Raw genomic sequence first — 17,161 nt, 5'->3', positions numbered from 1 at the left:
TTGTGTGGATTTATTTATTTGCTACAATCCTTTCTTGCATAGTAAAAGTGATCTAAAATGTATATTGACATATTTTAGTAGTTTGGTAGGACTGATGAAATGACAACTGCTTTAGCAGGCTGTGACTACTGAAGCAAGTTGTTCTAGTGTAATTTCAACAACAAGCTTCAAAACTGAACAGAGAAGGAATTAGTCATGTATGTTCAGCCATGGATATAGTTTATTCCACATTAAAGAACAATTTTGGACATTCTGTGCCACTTTTACAGAAATAATATGCTATTCACTGCTTTCTGTTCCAGTGACAGTTAAATGACTCACAAAACAATTTTTAACACGCCACAAAGACAGAAGCTCAAATATGCATGAGTGGAATTCCAACTCAGGCTGGTGAACAAACACAATAACAAAATATACTTGTAGTCTTTACAGTGTCTATAAAAATAACGTTACCATCCGAACGTCTGATCTGCATTGGAGTTGTTGAATTATTAACTTGTGTTATTAAGTTACTTGCTGTAAAGTAAGACTGCCTGCAAAACATTTCTGTACAAACAATTATAAAGGGCTGCCTTATACTATCACTTTAGGATGAGTTTATATTTAAAGATACAGGTAGGTACAGTACAGGGTCCAGGAAAGCAGTGCCTTATTTATACTGCCTGGCTATGATTAGAATTTTCCCAGCAATGGGGGAACTTTGTACATTCATGCTTATATAGGTATGCAGAGCTTTGCATGTTGTTTATTTTTAAATGTTTTCAGGGTGTCTCTAATCCCAATGCAATTTAAGATAAACTGAGTGTGTTTAAAAAGAGATCATGAGCGGTAGACCCTTGAGCATTTTTTAAACCATAGTTTTCACAACACTGGAGTGATATTCTATGTGATGTCACAATAACATAAGATATCTAGAGGTGTGAAGGCTATTTGGCCATCTTAGGTTATCCATTTAGAAAGACACTTAAATCACCTGTTGCAGAATCCAATAGTGTCTTAACTGATTTCAGGATTTTCCCTCCTTTACTGTATGTGAAATTTCATATCATGTATTGATTATTCCGTGTGTGAAAAATAACCACCTGGTGTCAAAGTCCAGCAATGTGATACTGCCACCTGCCAGAAAATGTATGTTTCTGTTTCTTGATGTCAGGTCAGAACCCAGCTCTGGTGTTTTATTTAATATTAATTCTCTGGATGTGGGCATCACTGGCAAGGGCACCATTTATTGTCCATACCTAGTTGCCATCGAGAAGGCACTGGTAGATCTTCCTGTTGAATAGCTGCAAGCTTTCAGGTGAAGGTGCTCCTTCAATGCTGCAGGGAGATCCAATGCGGATAAAGGAACAATATGCAAGTTGGATGGTGTGTGACTTGAAGAGGAACTTGGGGGTGATGGAATTTATAGGCATCTGCTGCTGTTGTTCCTCTAGGTGGTTCAGATAGTGGATTTGGGAGGTGCTGCTGAAGAAGCCTTGTTGCAGGGAATTGTGTAGTTAATACATGGTATGCCAATGGTGGAGAGAGTATATGTTTAAGCCAGTGAATAGGGTGACAATCAAGTAGGTTATTGTCCTGGATAATGACAAGCTTTTTGGGTGTTGTTGGAGCCACACCCAAATAGGCAAATGGAGAATATTCCATCACACTCTTGACTTACGCCCTGTAGGCGGTAGGGAAGTTTTGGGGAGTCAGGAGGCTCAATGCAGAATACCCAGAATCTGACCTATTCTGGTAGCCACAGCATTTATGAAGGTGTTCCAGCTGAGTTTCTGTTCAATGGTGACTCCCCTTCCTACAGGATGTTGATGGTGGGGACTTGGCAAATGTCATAGGGAGTTGGTTAGGTGATCTCTTGTTAGAGATGGCCATTTCCAGCACTTCTGTGGCATGAATACTACTTGCCACTTAACAGCCAAAGCATGGATGTTTTCCAGACATAGAATGCTTCATTATCTGAAAAATTGCAAATGGAACTGAACACTATGCAATCATCAGTGAACAGCCCCATGTCTGACCTTATATTGGAAGAAAGGTCATTGATGAAGCAGCTAATGATAGTTAAGCCTATTACATTGTCCTGAGGAACTCCTGAAGCAATGTCCTGAGACCGAGATGATTGACCTCTACCACCACCATTTTCCTTTCTGCTAAGGTTTTCTCCTGCTCTGCTTTAACATCAGGCTTCTTGGTGCCATATTTGTTCAAATGCTTCTTGAGATCAAGGGCACTCACTCTCAACTCAACTCAGGAATTCAGCTCTTGTGTCCATGTTTGGATCTAGGTGTAAGGTGGAACTAAATGCTTCTGGTGGAACCAAACTGAGAAACAGTGAGCAGGTTAGAGTCATAGAGTCGTGCAGCATAGAAACAGGCCCTTCGGCCCATTGTGTCCATGCTGACCATAATGCCTATCTATACTAATCCCACCTGCCTGCATTAATTCCATATCCCTCTATGCCTTGCTCATTCAAGTACCTGTCCAGATGCCTCTTAAATGTTTCTACTGTTCCTGCCTCCACCACATCCTCAGGTGGCTCATTCCAGATACCCACTATTCTTTGTGTGAACAATTTACCCCTTTGATCCCCTTTAAACCTCCTCCCTCTCACCTTAAATCTGAGCCCTCTAGTTTTAGTCACTCCTACCATGGGAAACAGACTCTGGCTATCTACCATATCTATGCCTCTCATAATTTTATATACCTCTATCATGTCCCCTCTCAGCCTCCTTCGCTCCAGGGAAAACAGACCCAGCCTATCCAATCTCTCTTTATAACTCAAGCCCTCCAAACCAGGCAACATTCTTGTGAATCTTTTCTGCACCTTCTCTAGCTTAATCACATATTTCCTGTAGTGCGGCTACCAGAACTGCACACAGTACTCCAAATGAGGTCTAACCAACGTTATGTACAACTGTAACATGTAGTCCCAACTCTTGTACTCAATGCCTCAGCCGATGAAGACAAGCATGCCATACGCCTTCTTCACCACCCTGTCTACCTGTGTTGCCACTTTCAGGGAACTATGTACTTGCACCCCAAGGTCTCTCTGCTCAACAACACTCCCCAGGGCCCTGCCATTTACTGTATATGTCCTGGTTTAACTTCCCAAAATGCATCACTTCACAATTGTCTGCGTTAAATTCTATTTGCCAATCCATTGCCCACTTTCCCAGTTTATCTATATCCTGTTGTAACCTTAGACAATCTTCTTCACTGTCCACTATACCACCAATTTTGGTGTCATCTGAAAACTTACTAATCATGCCCCCTACAGTCAAATCCAAGTCATTAATATATATAACAAACAACAGAGGGCCCAGCACCGATCCCTGCGGCACACCACTGGTCACCGGCCTCCAATCTGAAAAACAACCCTCCACTACAACCCTCTGCTTCCTATCACCAAGCCAATTTTGTATCCAATTGGCTAGCTCACCCTGGATCCCTTGTGTTCGAACCTTCTGGACCAGCCTACCATGCGGGACCTTGTCAAAGGCCTTGCTAAAGACCATGTAGACAACATCCATTGCTCTGCCCTCATCAATCCTCTTGGTCACCTCCTCGTAAAACTCGATCAAATTCGTGAGACATGATTTGCCACACACAAAGCCATGCCGACTATCCCTAATCAGACCATGCCTTTCCAAATGCATATAAATCCTGTCTCTCAGAATCCCTTCCAATACGTGCCACTTGATAACATTGTTAATGGTTCTACCATTACTTTGCTGATGATTGAGAGCAGCCTGATGGGGCTGTCATTGTCCGGATTGAATTTTTCCTGCTTTTTGTGGACAGGACACACCTGGGCAACTTTCCATATTGTCAGGTAGATGCCAGTGTTTTAGCTGTATTGCAATAGGTTAACTAAGGGTGTGACTAGTTCTGGAGCACAGGTATTTAGCACTACAGCTAGGATATTTTCAGGGCCCATAGCCTTTGCTCTGTCTAGTGCACTTTGCTTGATATCACATGGAGAGAATCGAATTGAGTTGAAGACTGATGGTGAGGCCCTAAGGAGAAATCGGAGAAGGATCATACACTTGGTACTTCAAACTGAAGATGGCTTGAACATTTCAGATGTGTTTTGCACTCAAAAACTGGCCTCCATCATCATTGAGGATGGGGATATACATGGTGCTTCCTCCTTTCATTAATTGCTTCATTGTCCACGACCATTCATGACTAGATGTGGCTGGACTGCAGAGCTTTGATCTGATCTGTTGGTTTTGGGATTGCTTAGCTCTGACTTTCGCATCCTGCCTTTGCTAGTAAGCATGTATATAGTCCTGTGTTGTAGCTTCACCAGGTTTGCACCTTATTTTCAGGTATGCCTGGTTCTGCTCTTGGCATGCTCTTCTACAGGGTTGGCCTAACTTGATGGTGATGGAGGAATGAGGGATATGCCAAACAATGAGATTACAGATTTGAGCAATATACAAATCTGCTACTGTTGATGGCACCTCAACAATCTCTTGAGATGCCCAGTTTTGAGCTGCTTAATCTATTCCACTTAGCATAGTGGTAGTGACACACAATATGATAGAGGATGTCCTCAGTGTGAAGATTGGACTTGGTCTCCAACAGGACTGTGTGGTGGTCACATTTACCATTTCTGCCATGGACAGATGCATCTATGACAGGTAGATTGGTGAGGACAAGCTCAAGTATGTTAATCCCTTGCTGTGGTTCTCTCACCACCTGCAGCAAGCCCAATCTAGCAGTTGCGTCCTTCAGGACTTAGCCAGCTTGTCAATATTGGTATTTCTGAGCCACACTTGATGATAAATATTGAAGTTCCTCACTTAGAGTATATTTTGTTCCCTTGCTATCTTCAGTGTCTCCTCCAAGTGGTGTTCAAAATGTAGGGGTTCTGATTCATCAGCTGAGAGAGGGTGGGAGGTGGTAATCAGCAGATGGTTTCCTTGCCCTTATTGGATCTGAAGTTATGAGACTTCATTTGATCTAGAGTCAACGTTGAGGACTGCCTGGGCCACTCCCCACCAACTGTGCCCCTACTTCTGGTGAGTCTGCCCTGCTGGTGGGACAGGACATACCCAAGGATGGTGATGGAGGAGTCTGGGAGATTGCCTCGTGGGTAAGGTTGTATAAGTACGACTAAGTCAGGCAGTTGCGGGACTAACCTGCAAAACAACTCACATAACTTTCATCATTAGTCCCACATATTAGTGGGGGAGACTGTGTAGGGTTTGGGCTTGTTAATGTTACATCATCACTTCCACATCGCTTTTATGTAGAAACCACTTTGCAGTGATGTTAATCCTTAAATATAAACACACAAACCTTTAACTTTTAAAAAATGTACCTGAGTACATGTGGCTGAATAAAACCTATTAAAGGGCATTTGGGTTTCTTAGGTATTTGAAGACATTATAAGCAAGTGCATCAAATCAGAACCAAATTAGCTTTCTTTACATCTCTCGAACGAGAATTTGTCAGTATACTTTAAATGTGCTACCAGGTGGTGAGTAGTTAGTTTGGAAATTCTATCTTAACTTTTGGAAACTGTGGCTCTTTGATTATATTGGTGATTGCGTGGCTGGGGTTGAAATATTATCAATTTTATTTTACGCTTATCCATGCGGGGTTCAAATATTTTTTAGCAGACTTATTGGGCAAAAATACTCCATCTCAATTAGTTTTCTTTTGATTTGAATATTCGATTTTAAGTCTATTTTGAACGAGACTCTATTTTAATTGCAGCTTTGCATCATCCCATGAATAGGACTGCTGTGTAATATTAAGGAGAAGTATTTTCTACATATTCATTGATACAGCGGGTGGAACAGACAGTCTTGCTTTACTTGGATGGGAGAGTTGGTATTTCGGTGACTCGAGTTCTTCTGGGATCACTTTGCAGACATTAAAACTTTAATTGCTTGTCACTTGAACGTGTTAAACCTGCAATAAACAGAACACCAGAATGGATGTGAATCAGTTTCTCGGAGCTCCATCATATATTTGAGTTAAAACCAAATGGGAGTAAATTAATGGAGAGACGCCCACAAATATAACTGCATCCAAATTCTAAATCTAGGCACGACAGTTGACCACAATAAGCACACCAGCGCTTAAGGCATTTCGAATTCATTGTCCGTTAAATTCAGAGAAGTCCTAAACTTGTTTAATATAAACATTTTTATTGTCTGCCTTAAAGTAGGAATGGCATGCAGCGTTCGACTGCTAATATCGCTAAATGTCAGGTTCAAATGCCGACAAGTTTGTTTTAAAGAAAAGGTGACTGTCACAGAGAAAACAAGACTAATCCTAATTTCTTAGAACAATAAAAAAAAGACACAATAAATGATGCTTGACTGCACTGTATAAGAAGGAATTACCTGCCGTGTATTGTGGATGCATCAAGGTATATGCTGTTCCGATCTGCCTCCTGCCCAGCCCATGAGATCTTGACAGCACACAGTCCACGTAGATATCCCAGAAGAGCTGGGCCAGGTCAATGAACAGGGCAGCGTGTTTGGGTTTTTCCGAGAGTTTCAGGTAGATCATGAAGTCCCAGAGGCCGCTGACCGTTTCCGCGACTCGCAGCTTCTTCATTTCGACCAGGGCGAGGGAGGAGCTCTCCCAGCACTGAGGGTCGATCTCCCCCAGACTCATCGGGTCAATGTTCCTTTTCTGAGCCATAACCACTATCAGGATCCAGATCAGCATCAGGAACAAGCTGCCGCCCAGAGACTGCATACTAAACAGGAACCAGTCTAACAATGCAAAGAAAGAACAACGAGGTGTTTGAAAGCTGACGAGTCTTTTTAAATCGAGCATTACGAAATCAAATCAGGAAAATAAACGAGCAGTTCGCTATCATTGGTGAATGTTGCTGTGCCGATGTTTTCATACTATGAACGGTATGCTATCACTCACTGACAGGACGTTTAAGTAGTTATGTTCTTCGGAAAATAGCAGATACTATTCTGCACTGGTAATGGTTGAATATCAACACTGGCACCATTGCCTCCTCCTGTGCTGTACGATTCTATGAATATCTGGCCAGATTTAGGAGGAGGCCATTTAGCCCCTCTAGTCTGTTTCGCCATTCAATGAGATCATGACTGATCTGGACCTAACTCTATAAAACTGCCTTTGCCCCATACCTTTGGATAACAAAAATCTATCAATATCAGATTTAAAAATTACCATTGATCTAGTATCAATTGCAGTTTGTAGAAGTTTGTTCCAAACTTCTACCACCCTGTCCATGTAGAAGTGTTTCCTAATTTCACTCCTGAAAGGTCTGGTTCTAATTTCTAGATCATGCCACTTAGCCTAGACTCCTGAAACAATGGAATTAGTTTCTCGCTATCTATCCCAGGGTTGTCCAACCTTTTTGCATGGGGGGAGGGGGCACATTACAATTTTTGACTTACATAGAGAGCTGGTGAGACAATTTTGGAAAGATAAAGGCATTAAAAATGTATCTTACTATTGATCAAAACAACAACAAATGTGCATTTTTGTAAAGAAGCTTTAAATGAGAAGACTAATTTATTGACTTACTTTCTCATCACTATGTTGGACATTGATTTATCGAAATACCCGGCATTTTCTTGTTTATACAAATAGCCAATGTTTGCCTGCACGCTTGTTGTAGTGATGCAGAGTATTCCAGATAGATGACCATCTGTCAGGAGTGATCTTGCTCACTCTCTCTCCCTCTCTGTCTCTTACTCTCCCTGTGTCCTCCTCTCTGTGTTCCCCATCTCTGTGTTGTCCCCCCTTTGTGTAGTCCTCACTCTCTGTGCACCCCTCTCTCTGTCTCCCTTTGACTCTCTGACCCCTTCTCTCTCTGTCCCCCTCTTTCTCTCTTTTTGTCCCCCTCTCTCTCTGCCCCTCTTTCTCCTCTCTCTCCTCCTCCTCTCTCTTTCTGCCCCCTCTCTCTATATGTCCCCTCCCTCTCTGTTCCCCCCCTCCACCCCTCTCTCTGTCTCACTCTCTCTCTGATAGTTGCAGGGAGCAGGAGCACTCAGCACAGCAGCTTTGCGGTTGGTCAGTTTTTTTTTAAATTGTGCTGTCAGTTTCACAGCTGATAGGTGCTGACATTGGAACAGCAGTTTCCCAACTTCGGACAGATTCGACGTTTCCCAGCAGGCTATTAAAAAAGAAGTTTGAACCCACCAGAAAACCCCAAATCTGTCCGAAATTGAGAAACCGCTGTTCCCGATGTCAGCACCAGTCAGCTGTGAAACTGACGTGTGATCTTTTTAAAAGCCAGTCTGAAAGAAGAAGGCAATGGAAAATTTCTTATCTCTGAAATACATCCGCAGACCTTATGGACCTTTGGCTGGCCGAATCCTGGCCCATGGGCTATCTGTTGGACAACCCTGATCTACCCTATCTATTCCCCTTATAATATTGAAAATTTTGTTCAAATCATTCTTTAGTCTTATAAATTCCAGGGAATACAAACCTACTGTCTCTAATCTCTCCTCATAGGTTAATCCTTGGTATCATTCTGGTAAATGTACCTGCACTCCCTCCAAGGTGTGGTGCCCAGAACTGCTCACAGTACTGCAGGTGTGGTCCAACCAGGGTTTGTATAGTTGTAGCATAACTTCTACCCCCTTGTATTCTAGTCCTCTAGATATCTTGGCCAGAATGCCATTAGGCTTTTTGATTATTTTCTTTAGCTGTTCATGACATTTTAATGACCTGTGTCCTGGACCCGCAAGCCTCTTTGGACCTCCACTACTTCTAGCTTTTTGGACACGACTGGTCTTTGTACCCCCTCCAAATTATATACCTTTAAGCCGAATGCAAGAGATGTACTTTCGTAAGACGGTCTATGACAAAAAGCAGTTCCACGGTGGAAATTAGCTTTGGGGAGCATTCGACCACAAAATGGAACTAAATATATAAAACTATATCAAGAGCAGTTTCTGTGTGTGGGTCATGATCTTTAAATGGAATACTGCAAGTCATAAATTTTTTTTTTGCACATAACGGCTTGTCCGCCTAGAATTACACTGTGCAAAGAGAGCGCAAAGGCGTTTACCAACTCCTAAGTGAGAGTGTGAGAGACCAGGTGCATTTTCGGTTCGATTTGCACAAATTGCTCATCCCGAGAAGCTAGCTGTGCCAGGAAGAGGCAGAGAAAAATCACCTGGCCTCTCCCGGATTCTCCAAATACAGAGTCGGAGCAGGGCAGGGGGATCTGAGAAGGCGACGTATGAATGCAGGGAATGAGAATACATAAAATATTTGAACAGCTATCGGGTCCTAGTCAAAAGACTGGAAACCGAATCTAGACACCAATAATCCTCACACCTTGGAGATCACGGCTAATTCGATGCACTATAAATGTAAGTACATAAAATGAATTATAACTTGTTATTTGCAAATAAAATTCCCGTTCTGAACCTCATGAGATGTAATATGTTGATAAAAATGTATTTAAACCTTTTTTAAAAACTCGACGCTATATGGAAATTTGACAAAAATGAAACTGCAGATACAGTATTGGAAATCTGAAATCGAAAGAATATAATGGAAACGCAGCAAGTCAGTCAGCACGGTAGCGAGGAAAAGCGGGGTGATTATTTTAAGTGTAGACTGTTGTCCATACTCCACTCCTCTGTTGTCTCCGCGGATACTGCCTGACCTGCTGAAAGTTTCAAGCAAATGCCTGTTTCTGCACTTTGATAAAGCTTTGCTCACTCTCTCTGCATCCAACTTTGGAGGATGGCTTTCACCTTTACTACATGCCTTACCGTAACTCTATAATTTCATGTGTAATGTGGTCTCAGGTACACTCGGCATGTCTTAAAGGACCGGAATCTACCATTGCCTTTGGCCTATCCCAAGAACTTGTTATTTTAAGGTGATTTAGATATCCAATTTCTGATAGCAGTAAGGTTGATAAAATATTACGATATAATATCATACGATCCACATCTAGATAAGCAAGGGGAACTTTGACTGTCAATAAAATTTCAAATAGTTTTAACTAAATCTGAAATAAAGCAGTTATAAAAATACGGTGAAATAAATTGTAAACACTGAATAAAGAGTATGTAAACAAAAAAAAATCTGCAGACATTCGGGAGGCCGCGAAGATCCCAAGAAATGTTACTTAGCGTATTATTACAGCATAGAAACAAGCCGTTCGGTTCAACAGATCCATGCTGGTGTTTATGCTCCACACAAGTCCCCTCTCACCTTTCTTTCTTTAACACCATCAATATATGCTTCTATTTTTTTTGCCTCATGGGCTTTCTAGCTTCCCTTTAAATGCATCTATGCTAGTCACTTCAACTACTCCCTGTGGTAGCGAATTCCACAATAAACACTCTTTGGGCAAGCAAGTTTCTCCTGAGTTCCGTTGGATTTATCAGCGATTTTCTCATATTTATGGTCGCTCGTTCTGGCCTTCTGGCAAGTGGAAACATCATCTCGACAACTACCTTTTTATAATCTTGACGGCCTCTATCAGGTCACCCCTCAGTCTTTTTTATAGAGAAAAGAGCACCAGCCTGTGCAATCTTTCCTGATATGTTTAACCTCTTATGTTTCATCCTCTTAGAGGAAAAAGAACTGGAATTAAAGTGTATGTGATAGTAATGGACAATTTGTAAGGAGTGTGGAAATTACTCCTTCTGCTGCGGCTAGATGTCAGTGAAGGTGCCCGGGTGTTACTAGATTGCCGGTAGCCCCACTGTGCAGCTATCCTGTCATGTTACACGCTGTGTAATTCGCAATTTCAGGTTGTTATCTGGCGAATCGCTCACGCCTGCAAAGAAACTGTCACCTTCATTCAGGCATAGGTACTCGCCTGAGCAGCTGGTTGAAACAAAAAAAATAATCAGATATGACACTTAAAATTGAAGATTCATTTTACGAACATCTTATCGCGTCCAATAAAAATACGTTTAAAAATTCCCTTTAACATCCAGGCTGACACAAATGATACAGCAGTAAAAAAAAACTTGGGATGGGAAATGCATATTTACTTACACTGAAGATGTCCGTCTCTCTCTTTTGCTGTGAAGCACTGCTACATCAGCAGATTCAGCAACCCTGGTGGTATTGGTCGCTGACAATGAGCAGGAGAAGTTGCTTCCTTGGGCAAAGCAAGGTTGGATCCCAGAGTTAGGTTTAGACGTAACCTGGAACTCGGCGCATATATTTATACCACAGTCCGCCCACAGTCTTTGCGTCAGATTGTGAGCCTTTTCCATTTCTCGTGTGCCTACTAAAATGACCCTGTTTTGTATTGCATAATTTGGATTAACCATCCATACTCAACCATATGCAAATGATACCGATGACGGTGCCACAGCTGTCAATGAGCAACTCGATTCCAAGAAGTTACCCGAAATTTCAGGGGCATTAGTTTGGATTTTACTATTACAACTACTGTAGTCTCATAAGGTACTCCTTTTGCTTGCAGAGTTCATGTGAAAGCAACTCCTGTGTCGGGGTTTACTGTATAACCGGCGAAGGGTGCAGTTATCTATGTTTCCAAGGTAAAATATTACCATCGATAAAATACTATTTTAAAAATAATCTATCAGATGTGTACTGACGTTTCTATGAATTCTCCAGTATCTTTTAAATATGAGAACTGCATAATGCACCATGAAAATCAGTTTCGCGTGGAAATAAAAGTTTAAAACACTGTAAACATACACGATACATTCCCGAAAGATCCCACCTTAGAACTTCAGCAAGCGCTAAAACACAAACTTATAATATTTATTACATCTGTCTTGGTTCTGTAGTCGCTATTTTACTAATGGAAACCCAGGACAGATGCTCGGTACAACTCATTATTCTGCACCTTTAGAAAGGAAGTGTATGAGGGTGCAGCAGGGATGTGCAATGTAATAACTAAGACCGCAGTTATACTGCACAGACGGAACTGAGAGTGATGCAGCTTTGCTGAGTGTCGCGAGAAGGCGAGTTATAAGGCACTGCAATTTCGCACTCAGTCTGTGATTTTGAAACCAATTTGCAACTCCGCTCACTTTCCCATGCTTTTGGCATCACTACAATGACATAGCAATGGTGTCCATTGGTAATTCTCGGAAATTTGTGCACGCACTGGGCCTAATTTCCGGCCATTTACAACAACCACTTGCATTTATATAGTGCCTTTAATGTAGTAAAACATCCCAAGGCACTTCACAGGAGCGCTAGATTAATTTCTGATGGGTTGATGCTCCCCCTTGGTAGCATTGTCAGAAAATTACTGTTTGGTATTCTGGAGTTACATTGTTTTTTGTTTGCTTCTGTTGTGAAAATGCCAGCCGTTGAAGTATGATGGGCTGAATTTTCCAGCCCCATGGTGGCGGGCTCAGAGGCACGAGAGGGGGTGGGAATATGTTGGCAGTCTGATATATTGCTGATGTATTCCCGCGGTCAGTGAATTTCCCAGGGGCAGGTGGTAGCCAATTTAAAGCTGTAATTAGGGGCGATTTTGTGAGCTCGTCTACATTTTACTGCCAGCAGACCGACCCCTCACCGCATGTGGCCACCAACTTAATGGAGGCAGTGTCCCAACAGCAGGCTGGGGTCACGGAGCTGGGCCTCCATGTCCCAATGAAGGGCTGAGGGCAGGAAAGACTGCACCAGTGACCTAAACAATTCCACTAGAGAGGTTTTCTTCCTCATGGAGGGGCCGAACAGCCTTGCCCCTCATTATTGTTGTTTCAGATCCATGCTTCCGAGGGCATCTCCATGTTGAGGTGCCCTCACGGCCCCAGCAGCATTCACCTCTCCCGGTAAGGCTGTCTTGGATCCAGAACTGCTGGCCTCGGATTGGACCTGCTGCATCGAGAGCTCACCAGCCGCCCTTAACAAGACAGTAAGCATGGAGGTGGCCAATTAGGAGACCACCTCTGGGAAGATTGTGCCACTGGTCTTGATGCCGATGTTATGACCTGGTGAGGAAGGTGTTTCTAGAAGTCCCTCTCAGCCTTCACTTGGTCTTACTGTAATATGGTTTAATTTTTAAAACACCATGTTTTTAGCTCCCCCTTGGTGAATCCTTGTTCACCACTTTCCAATTATAAGGCAAAGAAACCAGAACAGGTTTTCTTAGGTATAAAGAAGAAAAGTTGACATTTATTGAACTTAAACTCTAATTCGGTTGACGCCTATGGATACACGACATACCCACGCTAGCATGCATATGCGATACACACATGCAAATAGAGACAGAAAAGAGCAGAGGAAAAAATAAAGTGGAAAAGTTTGAGGCAATGTCTGAAGAGTTTTGTTACGGTTCTTTGAGATCACTGAAGAGTCCTTGATTGTAGATAGATCCTGCTTTTTGTTGGGGCCCAGTATTCTTCTTAAACCTTGTTTGCTGTAGGAGACTTTTCTCTCTTGGTCTTCATGTGTCTTCAGTGGATTGAGAGGCTTGTGAGAAAGAGATGGGAGTAGACAGGGGAGATCTTTTCAGTCCAGGAGCAAACAGTCTTTCTGAGTTCAAACTCTCTGTGGTTAGTTCAAAAGAAAACGCTGGAACAGCCAGTTAGTCATGTGACCAGCTTGTCTAACCAGTCTTGGCCTTTGTGGATTGTATCCTCCTTAGCAGGCCCTGGAATGCGCTTCCTCACCTTCGATGTTTGTTAGTATGTATATGATTTTTTCCAGCCACGGTTGATCTGTTTAACAAGTCATTTCCTTGCCCCAGCAACAGTTAAAAATCAATGTTCATGACAAAATTAATGTGCCTCATTCTTGGCAGGTGGGGGCCCAGATGACAACTCCACACCCAGTGGAATGAAATGCGATTTGAGAAAAATGCATTTCATTAAAAGGGTTAAAAGAAAATATGATAGAGAGAAAAAAATGCATTTCTCTCTTTCATTCACAAATTCTAAAACCTATTAAAACTGTTCCCCACTCCCTCCTTTTGGCATCCCATGTGGTCCTTTTTTGGGGAAGTTTCTCTTCCGTTTGCCCATTTCCACAGCTGCCGAGGGTCTTTGTTCCTGCTGAGCTAATCTTTTTTTCAGGAGATTCAGTAGTGGGCGGGTCTATCCTGAACTCTCTTTCAGTGCTTTGCTGAGTCATGCAAAGGCTTTTGATTTTGGGGCATGGGCGGTTCTGTTTGGTTCTGACTGTGGGGGAAGATTCTTTGATACTCTTCCCTTTGTCCCAGAGGACACTCCTGCCTGCAGCTATTTGTGCAGACTCCACTGCACTCCCCTGTGGCACCTAGACTAGGTGAGGCATCACCCTCATGGTTTCTCTGGCCCCTGGAGGTCTTTCTTTGTCTCTGCAGGTTCCTGCAAATGCTGTTAGCAACTCTGGTGGGGTGCTTCTTGTGTCTGTATTTATGTAGGAGGATGTGGGGTCTAACTTTTCACATTTTTCGGGGTGACTGGACGGCAGGGGTTTTCATCCGGGATTCCTCCCGGACTTCCTTTCACCTGCCCTCTTGGTCACTTTTTCCCTTTCCCTATCTAACCTTTTGCCAGCCTTGTGCCTGCCTGTCCCTTTTTGTTCTCGGCAGGGGTCCCTTACAGTCCACTAGCCCTCTGCTGGAGGGTCCTCCTAACACCAGTACAGGACTTAAGGGGTGCTGGTTTCACTGTAGGTTGGGGTTTCCCCTCAACCTGGCACATGTGGGAACTCCTGCAGTACTTCACCACATCTTTGTGGAGTTTTGGCCAATCAAACCGTTGTCTTATGTGGCCTTTGGTCTTTCATGTACCGCCATGTACAGCCATTTCTCTCCGGTACCACTAACTGGTGAACCACTGCCCACTCGTTGCTCTCAGGTCTGTGAGGAGAATTCCATTTTCTCATCAGTACCACATTATTTAAATAGTAGCAATCAGGGACTCCCTCTGCTTCACTTTCAGACTCGGCAGCTTGTGCTAACTCTCGCAATACTGGGTCGGCTTGCTGAGCCTCAGTTAGGGAAAATCCATTTAATTAATTTCCTGGGTCTCCTAACTTTCCAAAGAAAGTCTCAGACAGGCAGGCCTCATGGTCATCTGCCTGCAGTGCCAATGTAGTCTCCTCTGGGGGAGCTGGATTGATTATGGCCTGATCCACTATCCATTCAGGAAAACTGCAGGGGTCCGGCTACTGCCACTGCGTTGTCTCTCTGACCTCCTGCGGTCTTTCTTTCACTACTGCGGGGGGGGGGGGGGGGGGGGGGGAGCTACCAACTTCACCCCCGCCAGATCATTAGCTAGGAGCAGGTCAACCTGGTCCACAGGCAAACTAGGGACCATCCCTACGGTCACTGGACCTGAAACATGGTCGCACTCTAGGTGCATCCTGTGTACAGATACAGGCTTACACTGCCCTCCAATACCATTCACCACCATTTTGGTGTTCACTGCACTCTCTGGGGGAAAGGTCAGGCCTTTTCCCAGTAGAAGGGATCTAGTGGCCCCTGTGTCCCTGAGAATCACCATGGGCTTGCTTACCCCACTCAAGCAGTATGGGGTTACTTTCCCTTCAGACACAAAACCTTGATAACCCTCAGGAATCCTATTATATTTTCCTGCACTTGCAGCCGTAAGCTTCTTGGGTCTCACTCTTACCGCATTAAAGCCACAGCTTGTTCTGCTGTGCGTTCCATCAGGTTCCAATCTTCACTGAGCGGGTGGGCCCTGATTATCCCTACAGGTTTTCCCTTAGTTTCCAGCAGTCAGCTTTTAATGCCCTGCCTTATTTCAATGGAAGCACACAGGTCTCCACGTCTTGCTCCTGCTCATAGCACCTTCCTTTTTGGCTGGAGGAGGACCCCCTCTGTCTCCTGCTTTTCTTTCTCCCCCAGGACTGCTAGGGTCCTATCACCTTCCCAACCTTTGTCCTTTGGATTTGTGGGGGTGACTAGGAAAGGTTTTCCCCTGGGAAACCAACTTATTAATTAAAGCAAACTCATTGGCCAGAACGGCCACTTGCCGGGCTCTCTGAACCTGCTGCTCCTCTACATGGGTCTTTATGAAGAGTGGGAGAGTGTTTAAAATCCTCTAACAGAATTACTTCTCTGAGATTCTCATAGCTGAGCTGTATTTCAAGAGCCCTCAGCTACTGGTCAAAAGCCAGCTGCTTACTTCTTTCAAACTCCAAATAAGTTTGATTAGCTTGCTTCTTGAGGGTTCTAAACTTTTGGCGATAGGCTTCGGGTACTAATTCATATGCCCCGAGGATAGCATTTTTGGTCAGTTCATAATTTGATGAACTTTCATCTGGCAACAGGGAATAAACCTCATGGGCTTTTCCAGTTAGCTTGCTTTGTAGTAAAAGAGACCAGGTCATTTTAGCTGCCTTGCCAGTTTCTCAAAAAACACAAAAATCCTTCCACATCTTCCTCATTGAATCTGGGAATTAGTTGAGCTAGTTTTAACAATTCTGTACCCAGCCCTGAATTATGCTCCTCCATATTGACCATGCTTTCACTGGGGTTACTCTGTCACCCCCGAGTTAACTCAAGCCACTTCAGCTCTCTTTGGATTATTTCTGGAATGTTCTTTCCCTCTCTCTCATCTCTCTCCTGTTCCTTCTTCTTTCTTTCTCGCTCCTCATGTTCCTTCTGGAAGACTCTTTTTTTCTCCCCCTCCTGCCTCTCTCTCTCATTCCCTTTCCTCAAATTCGAGTTTCCTCTGTTCCAATTGTATCTTTGCTAACAATACCCTGTTGGAGTCTACTTCTAACCCTGTTTCTGCTTCTTCAGATTCAAGGGAAAAATGGTTGGCCACTAGCCTTAGTGGTTCAGATTTCCTAGTCTTGTCGCGTACAGTGATCCCACACTGCTCAGCCATTTTTCTCAACTGCTTCATAGACAGCACTTTTAACTTATCCCAAGTTACTTCACCCTGGCTTGGGAGCTACTAGCTTCAGTTGCAGACATGTTAGTATTCAAGCACACAAACCACAAGAAAACCTGTATTGAAATCTTGCTCTTTTTTTTGAATGGGAACAGTTTGGCTTCCCACTTCCAATTTCTATCGTTTGTCAGTGGGTAAAATCCCGGACAAGCCCCCAAATTTCTGTTACAACTCGGTGATGAAGGTGTCTTGAGGTCCCTCTCAGCCTTCACCCGGTCTTACTGTAACAGGGTTTAATTTTTAAAACACCATGTTTTTAGCTCCCCTTGGTGAATCCGCATTCCAATTATAAGGCAAAGAAACCAGCACAAACAGGTTTTCTTAGG

The 17,161-nt window shown here is 43.4% G+C and overlaps 1 protein-coding gene across 2 annotated transcripts in view; it reads right to left on the bottom strand.

Annotated features, from left to right (window-relative positions):
- Positions 1-211: 211 nt before the first annotated feature.
- The window catches only part of LOC137348049 (protein FAM237A-like), a 35,655-nt gene continuing 18,705 nt past the window's right edge, over positions 212-17,161 (bottom strand). The window contains exons 1-3 of one of the 2 annotated variants that reach the window (XM_068013169.1): positions 10,990-11,117; positions 6,363-6,740; positions 212-5,925 (exon numbers count right to left, since the gene is read on the bottom strand). In XM_068013169.1, the coding sequence (XP_067869270.1) occupies positions 5,888-5,925; positions 6,363-6,723 (399 nt within the window). In that variant the 5' untranslated portion in view covers positions 6,724-6,740; positions 10,990-11,117 and the 3' untranslated portion in view covers positions 212-5,887. Of the gene's footprint in view, positions 5,926-6,362; positions 6,741-10,989; positions 11,118-17,161 lie in introns of those variants that run through there. The other variant, XM_068013179.1, reaches the window with a different exon arrangement.

The sequence above is a fragment of the Heterodontus francisci genome, chromosome 2, assembly GCF_036365525.1.
Source record: "Heterodontus francisci isolate sHetFra1 chromosome 2, sHetFra1.hap1, whole genome shotgun sequence".
NCBI lineage: Eukaryota > Metazoa > Chordata > Chondrichthyes > Heterodontiformes > Heterodontidae > Heterodontus > Heterodontus francisci.
Note: the sequence above shows the minus strand (reverse complement) of the source record. Positions and strands in the feature narration are given on the sequence as shown.